Source organism: Scyliorhinus canicula, chromosome 7 (genome assembly GCF_902713615.1).
Source record: "Scyliorhinus canicula chromosome 7, sScyCan1.1, whole genome shotgun sequence".
NCBI classification, from domain to species: Eukaryota; Metazoa; Chordata; class Chondrichthyes; order Carcharhiniformes; family Scyliorhinidae; genus Scyliorhinus; species Scyliorhinus canicula.
In genome coordinates, this window is record NC_052152.1 from 46,367,852 (window position 1) to 46,381,817 (window position 13,966).

General features: G+C 48.2%; 1 protein-coding gene across 7 annotated transcripts in view; it reads left to right on the forward strand.

Moving 5' to 3' along the window:
• The window catches only part of polq (polymerase (DNA directed), theta), a 111,750-nt gene that overhangs the window by 73,489 nt on the left and 24,295 nt on the right, over positions 1-13,966 (forward strand). For 4 of the 7 annotated variants that reach the window (XM_038801912.1, XM_038801911.1, XM_038801914.1 and 1 more), the window contains 4 exons: positions 274-312; positions 615-733; positions 3,343-3,527; positions 7,082-7,193. In XM_038801912.1, coding sequence (XP_038657840.1) covers positions 274-312; positions 615-733; positions 3,343-3,527; positions 7,082-7,193 — 455 coding nt within the window. Of the gene's footprint in view, positions 1-212; positions 313-614; positions 734-3,342; positions 3,528-7,081; positions 7,194-13,966 lie in introns of those variants that run through there. The other 3 variants (XR_005461267.1, XM_038801915.1, XM_038801916.1) reach the window with 3 other exon arrangements.

Below are 13,966 nucleotides of genomic sequence, written 5' to 3' on the forward strand. Positions count from 1 at the left end.
AACCCAATTTGATCCTGTGTGCTTGATGTGCTATTTGTCATCTGCACCACAAAACTATCTGGTTATATTGATGAAATGCCTTTAATTTTAAAGTAATCATTAACGTCATTGTTTTCTTCCAAAATCATGACATTATCTGCCTGGTGCAGTTAGGAAAATACATGCTTTTTTTCCCCTGTAACATTTTTATCGTTCTCCTGTTTGCTTTACAGCTTTTTAACTTTTCTCTCCCTTTTTCTCGGCTACTGCCTCCAATTTTCCTCAACAAATGAGCCTTTGCCTCATGCTTCATGTTGTTTCTTGTTTCTTGAGGTTGGTGTGCTTTTATTATCCTACTTTCTATGTTCTATGTACCTTGTATTCACACTCGATTTGAAAGGCTAGTGAGTTTAACATTTCTATATGTTAGCAAATCTAGTGCATTTTAAATATATTCTTTAAAATGTGCTGTAGAGTTAAGTATCTGTGAGGAACATTTATTTGACAGTCGGACTCATCTCTGGGCTTCTTGTCACTGGTTTTATAACTTACTGTAAAATTGTCCTGTATGTAGCAGTGATGTATAGAAGTTAAAAAGACAATGCTTTTACATTTTGCTTCCTGTATTGTTTTAGGAGAAGGCGGGGCTGTAGTAAGATGGCACCTTCCCGGCAGGTTATGATGATTGATGGAAAGATGGATAAAGGGCTGCCATTTGCAGTCAGCCTTAGACATGCTTTTGTACCATTTTCAGGTAATTTGTATTATTTTTAAAAACATCAAATTGTAACGGTGGGATTATCTCAAAGTCCTTGGCAAAAGAACATCAGCTTAAAAACAGATTTTGTTTCAGATGTACCAACACAAGTCCTCAGTGAAATGAGCTTAGATGATTTGTAACAGTGAACTCCAGTTCATGGACATAACTGCTCTTGCAATGTTAGCTTAGCAAGTTTGTTTTACTTGCAAATTTGGAGAAACATGGTTTTTCCGCTTGTTACGATCCCAGTTGGTATTTACCTTTTTGTGAAGAAAACGTGCAGGAAGAGAGTCACAGGACTGTCAATTGGCTTTTAACAAAAAAAATGTTAAACATGAAACATTTGACTACAATACAATACGTCTTCACTCCCACTTATCTTTATAAATGTGTAGGAATTTTAAGGATAACACTTATTCCAACATATATCTTGCACTCAATGGGCGCAATTCTCCCAGCCTCGCGCCGAGCCGGAGAATCGCTGCAACCGCGCCATGCCGCCCCGACGCCGGCGCGCGATTCTCTGAGGTCCGGACAATCGGCGCCTTTTGTGCCGGCGCGTTTGGCGTGGCGCTGTCTGCGGCCGGGTTGCTGATTCTCTGTCCCGAAGGGCCGAGCGGCCATGCGGAAACAGCAGAGTCCCGCCGGCGCCGTCCACACCTGGTCACTGCCGGCGGGAACTCTGCGCGAAGGGTCGGGGCGGCCTGTGGGGCGGGGAAAGCGCTCCTTCACCGGGGGGGGGGCTCTGATGGGGTCAGGCCCGCGATCGGGGCCTACCGATCGGCAGGCAGGCCTCTTCCCCCCCCCCCCCCCCCCCCCCCCCGGGCCTACTCGGCCAGCCCCCGAACCCCTGTGCCATGTTGCGTCGGGGCCGGCGTGCTGAAGAAGTCCTCCACGCATGCTTGGGTTGGCGCAGCCCAACTGCACCTGCGCGGGTTGGCAGGGCACCCATTTGCCGTCTGGAAGGGCGGCTGGAGCGGCGTGAACCGCTCCAGCCCCGTGCTGGCCCCCTATGGGGGCCAGAATCGGTAGTCCCCACGCCCGTTTCACGCCATCGTGAAACGTAGCGGTTTTCACGACGGCGTGAACACTTGGTCTCCATTTTGGAGAATCGCGCCCATGGTTCTCGATATTCACACAGCCCCTTCATCCCAACAGACTAACTGTGGGCTGACAACACTCTACTCTGAAAGTGGCATATGCCACTCAATTGATCTTCTATGGATTTATCCTCAAATTTCCCCCCCAGATATTGTCACACAAGTGTTTCCAAATTCCACTGTTAAAATTCACTTTTTAAAGTCTTCTTTCAAACAATGCTTTTGTCGGCTGTTTTAGCAAGGATCTGCTTCCAGATTTTATCTCTCCTTTCAGTATTTCTTTGTCTTGCATTGCCATAGAATCCATATATGGAATCCCTACAGTGCAGCAGGGTGCCAATCTGCCTATCGAGTCTGTATCAACCCTTCAAAAGAGCACTGTACCTAGGCCCACTCCCCTGCCCTATCCCTGTAAACCTGGAAATTGACCATGGCCAACCCATCTAACCTGTCCATCTTTGAACACTAAGGGGCAATTGAGCATGGCCAATCCACCTAACCTGCACATCTTGGGACTGTGGGAGGAAACTGGAGGACCCGGAAGAATCTCACACACGGAGAACGTGCAAACTTCACACAGACGGTCACCCAAGGAATTGAACCTGGGTACCTGGGGCTGCGAGGCAGCTCCCATGCTATTTCTCGGATCCAGCCACCAATAGCTTCACAATTGCTTCATAGGCTGTAGTAAAACACCAGAAACCTGTGGATCACTTCAGATATCTCTGACTTCTCACTAGACTAGCTTTGTCTTTAACTTCAACAAACTTTAACTTGAATTTTGCAATTCCAGTTTCTGTTTGTTCCTTTGACTTAATTCCTTCAATGTATCTTTTATTCCCTGGTTTCTAGAACTTAACTGTTCTTTAATTTTCTCTGGGATTTGCTTTTGTGCCCATTAATCCATTGTTTTACTTCTGCTACTGGCAGGACTGAGAGAGATGTTCTCTCCCTAGCTGCTAAGCTCCTTCAGTCTTTTTTAATTCAGTTAAACACATCAAAAAGATTTTTTTACTTGAAGTTGACCCCTGACTGCTAAGCAACATCTCATTCTTTCTCCAAACTCTTATTATTTTACAGGTCGTAAACTCTCTCAGCACAATGCAGCCAGTTTGAATTGAAACCCAAACCCTCAGACATGCAAACACCTTTGGTTAACATTAATCTAACTAGAGTTTTACTCTTTTGTACACAAACACACTAAATTAAACTCACTTAAATCTGTACCTTATTTCTAATATCCAGCAAGACAAATATAGAGCACTTAAAACTGCCTCTGCTTCCTGCCACACCGGATAGCTTTCATGTACCAGTTAGTTAGTCTTAAAAAAAAATTACATTTGTAAGACATAGACTATTTTTCTCAATCCATGCTGGCTGGCCCTGTGCCTTTTCAATGTTCAGATGAATGATTTTAAAAATTTGCTGTTTCTCTAAGTGCAGTTCTGGATTAATGTCAAGTTTAGCGATCTAACCATATCTAATTAAATTTTTCCTTTAAAGGTGGTCTCATTCTAGCAGCAGATTACTCTCAACTGGAGCTGCGGATTCTGGCTCATCTCTCCAAGGATAGGAGCCTTATCCATGTCCTAAACAGTGGGGAAGATGTGTTCAAGAGCATTGCTGCAGAATGGAAAATGGTGGAGTCGGCATCAGTAACTGACAAACTGAGACAACAGGCGAAGCAGGTGAGCTGACCTGAATGCATTATCTGACAATGTTACATAGGGAACATAAAGCTTCTTACCTCTAGCTGGAGAGGTTATCTGGTAACCCATTGCCTTCTGTTAAGTGTAAAATAAAGCAAATTTATGTCCCTGTTGAGCACAAATCCAGTGTTCAGAACAGGCAATATGAATTTTGTAAAAATTTGCTTTGTATGACATTAATCCACACGCTGCTTCTGTTGTTGTAATCACGCTAAGATAATCTTGTTGCTTAAAACCAGTGCAACATAAATTGACAACTTTTAACTTTTCAAAATGAAACACACTGTACTATTAAACATCAATGACAGAATTTCTTGGTATTACAGATGACACATTTTTGCATAAATTACAAGCCTCTGGCACATACCCTACATTAAAAGTCAGTTAATTTAACATTTAATAAAGCAGAAAGTCAAGATATCGACTTGAGTGCATAGAGATTTAAAACAAAAACACTTGTTCTGTCACAAATATCAAACCCATGGTTGTTTTTTAAAGTTCCATGACCAGAATTCACTCATTCCTCTAGCAAATGAGTTCCCAGTGTATTTTGGTAAGCAACATGCATGTTGCTTCAGAAGTGGTGTGTTCGGAATGCACCTCTACTAGAATAGCAAATTCTGAGGACAGCCAGCAAAAATCTCGGTTACATTAGGCATTCGTGGTGAGTAGCTCTGATGGCAAGCAGCTGGTGCTTGTTAATTACAGTAACAGAGGATTGTCAGAGGAGCACAAAGATTTATTGACTGAGATTAAAGGCTGAAGCATTAAATAAGCATTTTGCCTTGGCATTTACCAGGTAAAAGACTTTGCCCAAGCTGTGGTAACTTGTTGAGATAAGTTTAGGTAAAGAGGAGATACTCTGGGTAAATCACACGGTACTGATGAAATGTATACTATTTTGCCGAGGGGATGAAATGGTTAAATTGCTGGAGGTGCTGGTCAGAATCTTCCTATCCTTTTTTGATGCAATAATGCCAATGAACTGGGGGATTACAGATGTTGCACCCAGGTTCAAATAAGAGAAGGATACACCTAGCAATTCCAGGCCTGTCACTTTAATGTTCATGTTGGGGAAATTAGAAATGATAGCCTTGATGTCACTTGATGAGCATGAAGTAACAAATGAGAGGCATTATGGACTCATTAAGAGCAAATTACGCTTGACTAACTTGATGAGATAATAGAGTTGTGCTTAACTAGTCGCTGAGTACTACAGAACCTCCGTTTGCTGAAAAAAAGAGACATGCTGTCAAAGCTGTTCATCTTGTACTCATCAGGACAGGTTTACAAGAACACCAATTGTAAAGGGAATACCAATTTATACTGCACGAGAAAGAGGGTGTTGATTGGTTGGCAAGTGGACTCTGGAGAAGTGTTGCCATGGAGAGTGAACCAAGGAACAGTTAACTGCCAAGGTTTTGTTTAAATTCAAACCTGGCAGATCGACTCTGATCAAGATATTGCCCTAGAGAATGAACCAGGGAATGGCTGACCCCCAAATGCTTGTTTAGTTAGAAAGTGTGCAATTTGTGCACATGCTCCTTCTGTCTGCAAAGGATAGGTCTCGACGTGTGAGTATATGTAGTTTTTAACACACATAACTGAGCCACGTTGTGAGCCCGACAATCTTACATTTATTTTCAGCATAATCTCCTCGTATAATCGGGTTGTTTAACAACTGCTGTCTAATCGCGGAATTATGTCTAATGTTGGACATTATGGCCTGAATTTTCCGGATGGTTGAGGCTAGTCTCCCACTATCCAAAGAGTTGGCAGGGAACACATCCTCACTAACTCTGACTGCTCTGCTGCCAATTTACACTCCAATGAGTTTTTATTGGCTGGGCAGGCGGGATTTATGCCCTTCACTTGGGAGGAAGTCTCACATTAGAGAGCTACCAGCCAATCTGATTGGCTGGTAGCTCTCCAGTCCCTGCAGCAACAGTGTTGCACTGGACCGAGGAGGAACTACACCAATCTGCACAAGTCGAAGTGCTGGAGCTAAAGTGTAAGGAGTCGCAGGGCCGAGAGGGTAGGGAAGGCCTGGGGGCGGGATTGCAAGGGGGGGGGGGGATTGGGGTCTGGGGGTAGAGCCCGGTGTAGGGGGATCCCAAAGTAACAGAGTCTTAACCCGAGTGAGAAGGGGGATTCTGATGGAGGTACCCCTAATCATCATTCCCCCCTGAGATCTAACTTTCATTCTTTATTGCCAGCCTAAAAAATAGAGGCTGGGTGACAAAGGGAACCTTGTCATTAATTGGTCACTTAATGGCCTCAACTGGGGCAAGGGCAGGCTTCCTATCTGAGGTCATGCCCCTACCCCTCCCCAGCGCAAAACCATTGTGTGGTCGAGTTGGCACAGCGGTTAGCACTACTGACGCACAGCTCCAGGGACCCGAGTTGAATTCGGGTGACTGTCTTGTGTGGAGTTTGCATGTTCTCCCCGTATCTGCATGGGTTTCCTCCGGGTGTTCCGGTTTCCTCACACAGTCCAAAGATGGTAGCTCTTTGGCTGGTAGCTCTCCAGTCCCTGCAGCAACAGTGTTGCACTGGACCGAGGAGGAACTACACCAATCTGCACGAGTCGAAGTGCTGGGGCAGCACGGTAGCATTGTGGATAGCACAATCGCTTCACAGCTCCAGGGTTCCAGGTTCGATTCCGGCTTGGGTCACTGTCTGTGTGGAGTCTGCACATCCTCCCCGTATGTGCGTGGGTTTCCTCCGGGTGCTCCGGTTTCCTCCCACAGTCCAAAGATGTGCAGGTTAGGTGGATTGGCCATGATAAATTGCCCTAAGTGTCCAAAATTGCGGGGTTGCTGGGTTATGGGGATAGGGTGGAGGTGTTAACCTTGGGTAGGGTTCTCTTTCCAGGAGCCGGTGCAGACTCGATGGGCTGAATGGCCTCCTTCTGCACTGTAGATTCTATGTAATCTATGTAAAATGTAAGGAGTCGCAGGGCCGAGAGGGTAGGGAAGGCCTGGGGGCGGGATTGCAAGGTGGGGGATTGGGGTCTGGGGGTAGAGCCCGGTGTAGGGGGATCCCAAAGTAACAGAGTCTTAACCCGAGTGAGAAGGGGTAGCAAGATGGTAGCAGGTTAGGTGGATTGGCCAAGCTAAATTTACCCATTATAGGGTTACTGGGTTATGGGAAAAGGGTGGAGGTGTTAGCTTACATAGGGTGCTCTTTCCAAGGACTGTGCAGACTCGATGGGCTTTATGGCCTCCTTCTGCACTGTATGATTAAATTAATATGAATCCCCCCCCCTCCACACTGGCCTAAATTTCCACTGGTGGGAAGCATAAAATTCAGGCCTGGGCTGCAAACCCCCGATTCGTTATTCCTTTAAAACAAATTACGAGGATGGAGAATTAATAAATTGTTCCAGGAGGTATGTACATCTGGTGAATTGTGATCAGAAAGCACTCAATGGGCTTGTTTTGTGTAAAATTTCATCTGTGTTGTATGTGCTTCCATGGTGATGTACTGCAACTTCCTGAACTTCTAATGTGCAGGTATTCTGTCTTCTTTAGATTTGTTACGGTATCATTTATGGGATTGGAGCAAAGTCTCTTGGTGAGCAAATGGGCCTGGATGAAAATGATGCAGCTTGTTACCTAGAGACATTCAAATCTCGATATAAGGGTAAGGATTTGAAGAACGTAGAGTTATTTTAAATTGGTTTATTATCTATGTGAGAAAAGAGATGGCAAAATGGGGAGGAACAAGGCTGCAGGGGAGAAGAACATCCTAGCCTGGATCATCTGAGGAGCAGCAATCATAGTCAGATTGCCATTTCATTCCAACTTTCCCCACCTCAACACTGCCCCGCATCTCTTGCCAGGTCTTTCCCAGAAATGCCAGAGTACAGGCCTCTGAGAACTCCATCATATTGCAGTAGAGTCGGGGAAAGATGCACCATGCCCCCTTGTTATGGCACTAGCTGTTGTATAGGAAGTTTAAAGGTGCAGTGTGAATGGTAGTGAAAAGGTTGATGAATATAGAGTGATGGGTACCCTGGCTGAGGTAAGTGGGTAGGTTGGGTGAGGTAGAAGCAGGCGGAGGCCATTCAGCCCTTCGAGCCTGCTCCGCCTTTCATTATGATCAGAGTTGATCGCCCAACTCAGTAACTTATTCCCACTTTCCCCCATATCTTTTGATCCCTTTAGTCCTGAAAAGCTATATCTAGCACAGTGGTTAGTACTGTATCTTCACAGCTCCAGGGTCCCAGGTTCGATTCCCAGCTTGGGTGACTGTGTGGAGTCTGCACGTCCTCTCCGTGTCTGTGTGGGTTTCCTCCTGGTGCTCTGGTTTCCTCCCACAATTCCCGAAAGATGTGCTGATAGGTCATTTGTACATTCTGAATTCTCCCTCGGTGTACCTGGACCGGCGCTAGAATGTGGCGACTAGAGGCTTATCACAATAACTTAATTGTGTTCAGGTAAGCCTACGTGTGATAATAAAAGATTTTTTTTTAAGTTTGTTTAACTCCTTTCACAAAACATACAATGTTTTGGCTCCAACTGCTTTCTGTGGTAGAGAATTCCACAGGCTCACCACTCTCTGAATGAAGAAATTTCTTCTCATCTCAATCTTAAAAGGTTTACCCCCTATCCTCAGACTGTGACCCTGGTTCAGGACTTCCCCACCATCGGGAACATCCGTCCTGCATCTACCCTGTCTAGTCCCGTTAGAATTTTATAGATTTGTTTGAAATCCCCCTGCCCCCCCCCCCCCCCCCCCCCCCATTCTTCTAAACTCCTGCATTTATAATCCTAACCCACTCAATCACCCCTCGTATATCAGTCCCGCCCACCCAGGAATCAGCCTGATAAACCTTCACTGCACTCCCTCTGGACCAAGAACATCCTTCCTCAGATAAGGAGATCTAAACTTCACACAATATTCCAGGTTGTGGCCTCACTAAGGCCCTGTATAACTGCAGCAAGACAGCCCTGCTCCTGTACTCACAGTCTCTCGTTATGAAGGCCAACATACCATTGGCCTTCTTCACCACCTGCTGTACCTGCATGCTTACTTCCAGTGACTGATGTACAAGGACATACAGGTCTCGTTGCACATTCCCCTCTCTCCACCTATAGCCATTCAGATAATAATCTGCCTTCCTATTTTTGCTACCAAAGTGGATAACCTCACATTTATCCATATTATACTGCATCTGCCATTTTATTCCTACTGTTTGTTTCCTGTCTGCCGACTAGTTTTCCATCCATCTCAATACACTTCCCCCAATCCCATGACCTTTAATTTTGCACACTAATCTCTCATGTGGGACTTTGTCAAAAGCCTTCTGAAAGTCTAAATAAACTACATCCACTGGCTCCCCCTAGTTACATGCCTCAAAGAATTTTTGTAGATTTGTCGAGCATCATTTTCCTTTCCTAAATCCATGACTGTCTGACCCTGGCACTGTTTTCTAAGTGCTCTGCTGTTAATCTTTTATAATGGACTCTATCATTTTTCCCTACTACTGACATCAGGCTGACTGGTGTATAATTTCCTGTTTTCATTCTATCTCCCTTTTTAAATTTTGGGGTTATATTAGCTATCCTCCAATCTGTAGGAATTGTTCCAGAGTCTATATAATATTGGAAGATGACCACCAATGCTTCCACTATTTCTCCGGTCATTTCCTTAAGTATTCTAGGATGTAGATTATCAGGCCCTGGAGATTTGTTGGCCTTCAACCCTTCAATTTCCCCAACACCATTTCTCTACTAATGCTGATTTCCATCAGTTTATCCCTCTCATTAAACCTTGTGTTCTCCAACATTTCTGGTATGTTATTTGTGTCATCCGTTGTGACGACAGAACCAAAATTCCCCATTATAAATGTTCCTACATTCTCTTCACATACCGATAGAAGCTTTTACAGTCAGTTTTTATGTTCCCTGCAAACTTACTCTCGTACTCCATTTTCCCCTTCTCAATCAATCCCTCTATTACTGAATTATAAACTGCTCCAATCCTCATGTTTTCTGGTCGATTTATATGCCTCTTATTTGCATCTAATACTATCTCTAATTTCTCTTGTAAGCCATGTTTTGGCCACCTTTCCTATAGATGGGGAGGCAGGGGAAGATGATGGCAGGTGAGTGGGGGAGGTAGTTTGGTTGGGTGGGATAGTCGGGTCTTGTGGGATTGGGGGGTGGTGGAGTAGCTGGTTGGTCAGTGTGGTATAGTGTTTTTGGGAGGAGTAATCGGAGTGGATATTCGGTGATCTGAGAGGCAGTCATAGGGCTAGTGATGGGGTTGGGGGGAAATCAGTGAGAGTGATTGGGAACTCCATTCTGTAGTTATCCAGGAATCAGACTTGGTTTAATCTGCCGAACATTTCCTGAATAACTATTCAGTTAAGTGCCACAGAACTGTCTGAAGTCTCTGAGACATTGAGGCATTTGAGGAGGGTTCCTGGGAGCAGGGGAATTTCCCATTGGAAGTTCAAACTTGCTGAGCAATTACCATGGAAATCAACGTATCAGACTCTGACGATCTAGAGACTGGGAGATCTGAGCCCTTATCATTTATGACTTACGTAGCTTTTCCTGAGACAGAAAGTGAGGAACACAAAAGAGGACAAGTCAAATCACACAGGTGCTGTAGCATCAGTAACTTTGACAAAACACTTCCAAAATGAAATGTATTTAAATAAAATGAAGCTTTTCTTCACCTGGGGGAATGACCATGGGCATGGACAAGATTTTATTGTGACATATAAAAGCATTATTCTTCAAAGGCGTTTGTGTCTAATGTTTATACTTTTGTAAAGAGCGTTTTTAGTTCAAAATAAGTGCTATTAAAAAAAGCTTCCAGCAGGGTGTGCTGAAAGCAAAGTCCCAGATGTATCTTTATTTTGGAGGATAAAGAATAAAATAGCCTTTCATGGGAACCTCAGTTCAGAATTAGTCGCATGTGTATGTGTTTGTATTCTTAATTGTTTAGAAGTGACAAAACTGAGGCAGCACGGTGGTGTAGTGGTTAGCACTGCTGCCTCACGGCGCCGAGGTCCCAAGTTAAATCCACACTCTGGGTCACTGTCCGTGTGGAGTTTGCACATTCTCCCCGTGTTTGCGTGGGTTTCACCCCACAACACAAAGAAATGCAGGGTAGGTTGAATGACCACGCTAAATTGCCCCTTAATTGGGAAAAATGAATTGGGTACTCTAAATTTAGATTTTTTTTTAAAAGTGACAAAACACTTTGAATGGCGACGAGGATTAGGGGCTTTAGAGGCTTTTGATTCAGCTTCCAAGGACTTTGCAGTTGATATTGAGCATATGGAAAAGTTTTTTGTTGTGAATGAGATTAAAGAGGAAAAACAGGCCTCGGTGTTTATTACAGTCATCAGAATGAAAAACCTAATATTACTGACAAATCTTGGGCGCGATTCTCCGATGTCACGCCGGTTGGGAGAATAGCGTGCCGCACCGTTTTTCCCGCGACGCCGTCCGACGCGCTCCCGCTATTCTCCCAACCGGCCAAATTTTTGAAATCGCGTTTCGTGCGCAAAACCACGGAGATTCGCCCGATGCAGCCAAAAAGGCGAATCTCCGGCACCCCCGCTATTCTCCGGCAACCCCTCTATTCTCCGGCCCGGATGGGCCGAAGTCCTGACGGCGTGACGCAAGGTCACAACATTGCTGTTCACACCTGCTTTTTAAAGTCGCCAGCTAGTCGTGCTGGCTGACGAGGAGTGAGGAGGTGAGCGGACCGTCCCGGAGTCTCGGCAAACTGGGGAAGGCATCCCTGAGAACGCAGCGGCCAGTGGGAGGGGGGGGGGGGAGGGGGGAAAGGGAGAAGTGGGGGGGGGGAGAGAGGGAGAAGTGGGGGGGAAGGGAGAAGTGGGGGGGGGAAAGGGAGAAGTGGGGGGGAAAGGGAGAAGTGGGGGGGAAGGGAGAAGTGGGGGGAGAGATGGGGAAGTGGGGGCGGAGATGGAGAAGTGGGGGGGCGGAGAGCGAGTAGTGGGGGGAGAGGGAGAAGTGGGGGGGAGAGGAAGAAGTGGGGGGGAGAGATGGAGAAGTGGGGGGGCGGAGAGCTAGTAGTGGGGGGAGATGGAGTAGTGGGGGAGAGATGGAGAAGTGGGGGGGGTGGAGAGGGAGAAGTGGGGGGGGTGGAGAGGGAGAAGTGGGGGGGAGAGGGAGAAGTGGGGGGAGAGGAAGAAGTGGGGGGAGAGATGGAGAAGTGGGGGGGGCGGAGAGCGAGAAGTGGGGGGAGAGGAAGAAGTGGGGGGGAGAGATGGAGAAGTGGGGGGGCGGAGAGAGAGTAGTGGCGGGGGAGAGGGAGAAGTGGGGGGTGGGGGGGAGAGGGAGAAGTGGGGGGCGGAGAGTGAGTAGTGGGGGGGAGAGGGAGAAGTGGGGGGGCAGAGAGCGAGTAGTGGGGGGAGAGGGAGAAGTGGGGGGGCAGAGAGCGAGTAGTGGGGGGGGAGAGGGAGAAGTGGGGGGGGAGAGGGAGAAATGAAATGAAAATCGCTTATTGTCACGAGTAGGCTTCAATGAAGTTACTGTGAAAAGCCCCTAGTCGCCACATTCCGGCGCCTGTTCAGGGAGACTGGTATGGGAGTGGGGGGGCGGAGAAGTGGCTGTTACGGGAAGTGGGGGGGCGGAGAGCGAGCAGTGGGGGGGGGAGGGAGTGAGTGGAGTGGGTCGTCCACCCCCGGATGTAACATGTCAGCCGCCCTGCCATGGCAGGACCGTGACGAGGACACTGCCGCTGGTTGCCCTGTGGCTGATGGGCACAGCCCACTGACGCACCGGTGAGGAGGACATGTTGTTAACTGCCCGTTGGACGCAGAAAATGACCAGGGGTTAGGCTGCCCGCGTGTCAGCAGCGCGACCAGGCCACCGGGACACACAGGTATCCCGTGGCAGGCAGCTGCCGAGGTGTCAAATAACCTCCGTCTAACATGTTGTTTCTCTGCCCCCACCACCCTTCTGTAGGTTAGCACAATGTATTCAAACAGAACAGCTATGTTCTGCGCAGTGGTTGGGGCGTCCACATTCCACAGTGGATGCAGGGCCAGCTGCGGGAGCAGAGAGAATGGCCGCGGAGTGGTCCGTCGTCGAGCAGCATGGGGGGGAGGAGGAGGAGGAGGCATTGATGGTGGAGCCATGGCACCAGAGGCGACGACCGAGGCCTAGGGTGTACCGTGCCCGGATCTCATTCCAGACAATGCCGGACATCACCTGCAGGAGGAGACTCCGGTTGAGCAGAGAGACGGTGACACATATCTGTCACCTCGTGGCGTACCTCGCCCCACGTGGAATAGGAGGAGGACACGCGATCCCGGTTGCCGTCAAGGTGACGGTGGCACTTAACTTCTATGCGACCGGCTCCTTCCAGTCTCCGAGCGGGGACCTAGCCGGGATCTCGCAGTCATCGGTGCACAGGTGCATCCGGGATGTGACCGACGCCCTCTATGCCATCGCCGACCGCTACATCACCTTTCCCGAGGACCGAGCAAGTCAAGACGCACGAGCCCGTGCATTTGCCAACGTGGCCGGGATACCGATGGTCCAGGGGCTCATTGATTGTGTTCACGTCCCCATGCACCCGCCTGCAGGCAACAGGGAAGTGTTCACAAACAGGAGGGGGACATACTCCATGAATATCCAGGTGGTATGCGACCCCTACATGAAGATCGTGCACGTGTGCGCAAGGTTCCCTGGCAGTGTGCATGATGCGTACATTCTTGCACAGTCATTCATCCCTGCTCTGTTTGAGGGACGGCCCCCCTGGCTGAGGGGCTGGTTGCTGGGCGACAGAGGTTATCCACTGATGTCTTGGCTGATGACGCCCATACGGAGGCCTCAGACCAACGCGGAGACCCTTTACAATGAGGCCCATGCAGCAACCAGGGGTGTGGTGGAGCGCTGCTTCGGCCTGCTGAAAATGCGATTCGGGTGCCTGGACCGCTCCAGAGGGGCCCTGCAATACCAGCCTGATAGGGTCGCTCGCATTGTCACGGTCTGCTGTGCGCTGCACAACATCGCGATGCAGAGGGGAGATACCCTGGTGGAGGAGGCGGAGGGAGAAGCCAGTGGCAGTGGTGCCAACACGGAGGAGGAGCAGGAGGAGGTGGAGGAGGAGGTTGGTGGTGCGTCGGGCAGACACGACCCGGGTGCTGGTAATGTCCAGGAGGCTGCACGACGGCACCGGCGAGGACAGCAGGCACGTGACGCCTTGGTGGCAGCAAGATTGACGTGTAGTGCGCGATGGCACCGCTGAACACCAACACTACCACCTGCGTCGCTAGTCTTGCAGACGGTCAGCACACAACTGCCACAACCCTCCCCCGCGCACCCCTGCTCTGCGTACACTGCACCACGTCGACATCACCCTTGCCACTGGGGCCAGACGGTATGGCACGACAGTGATGGCTGTATCAGCGGGTGTGATCA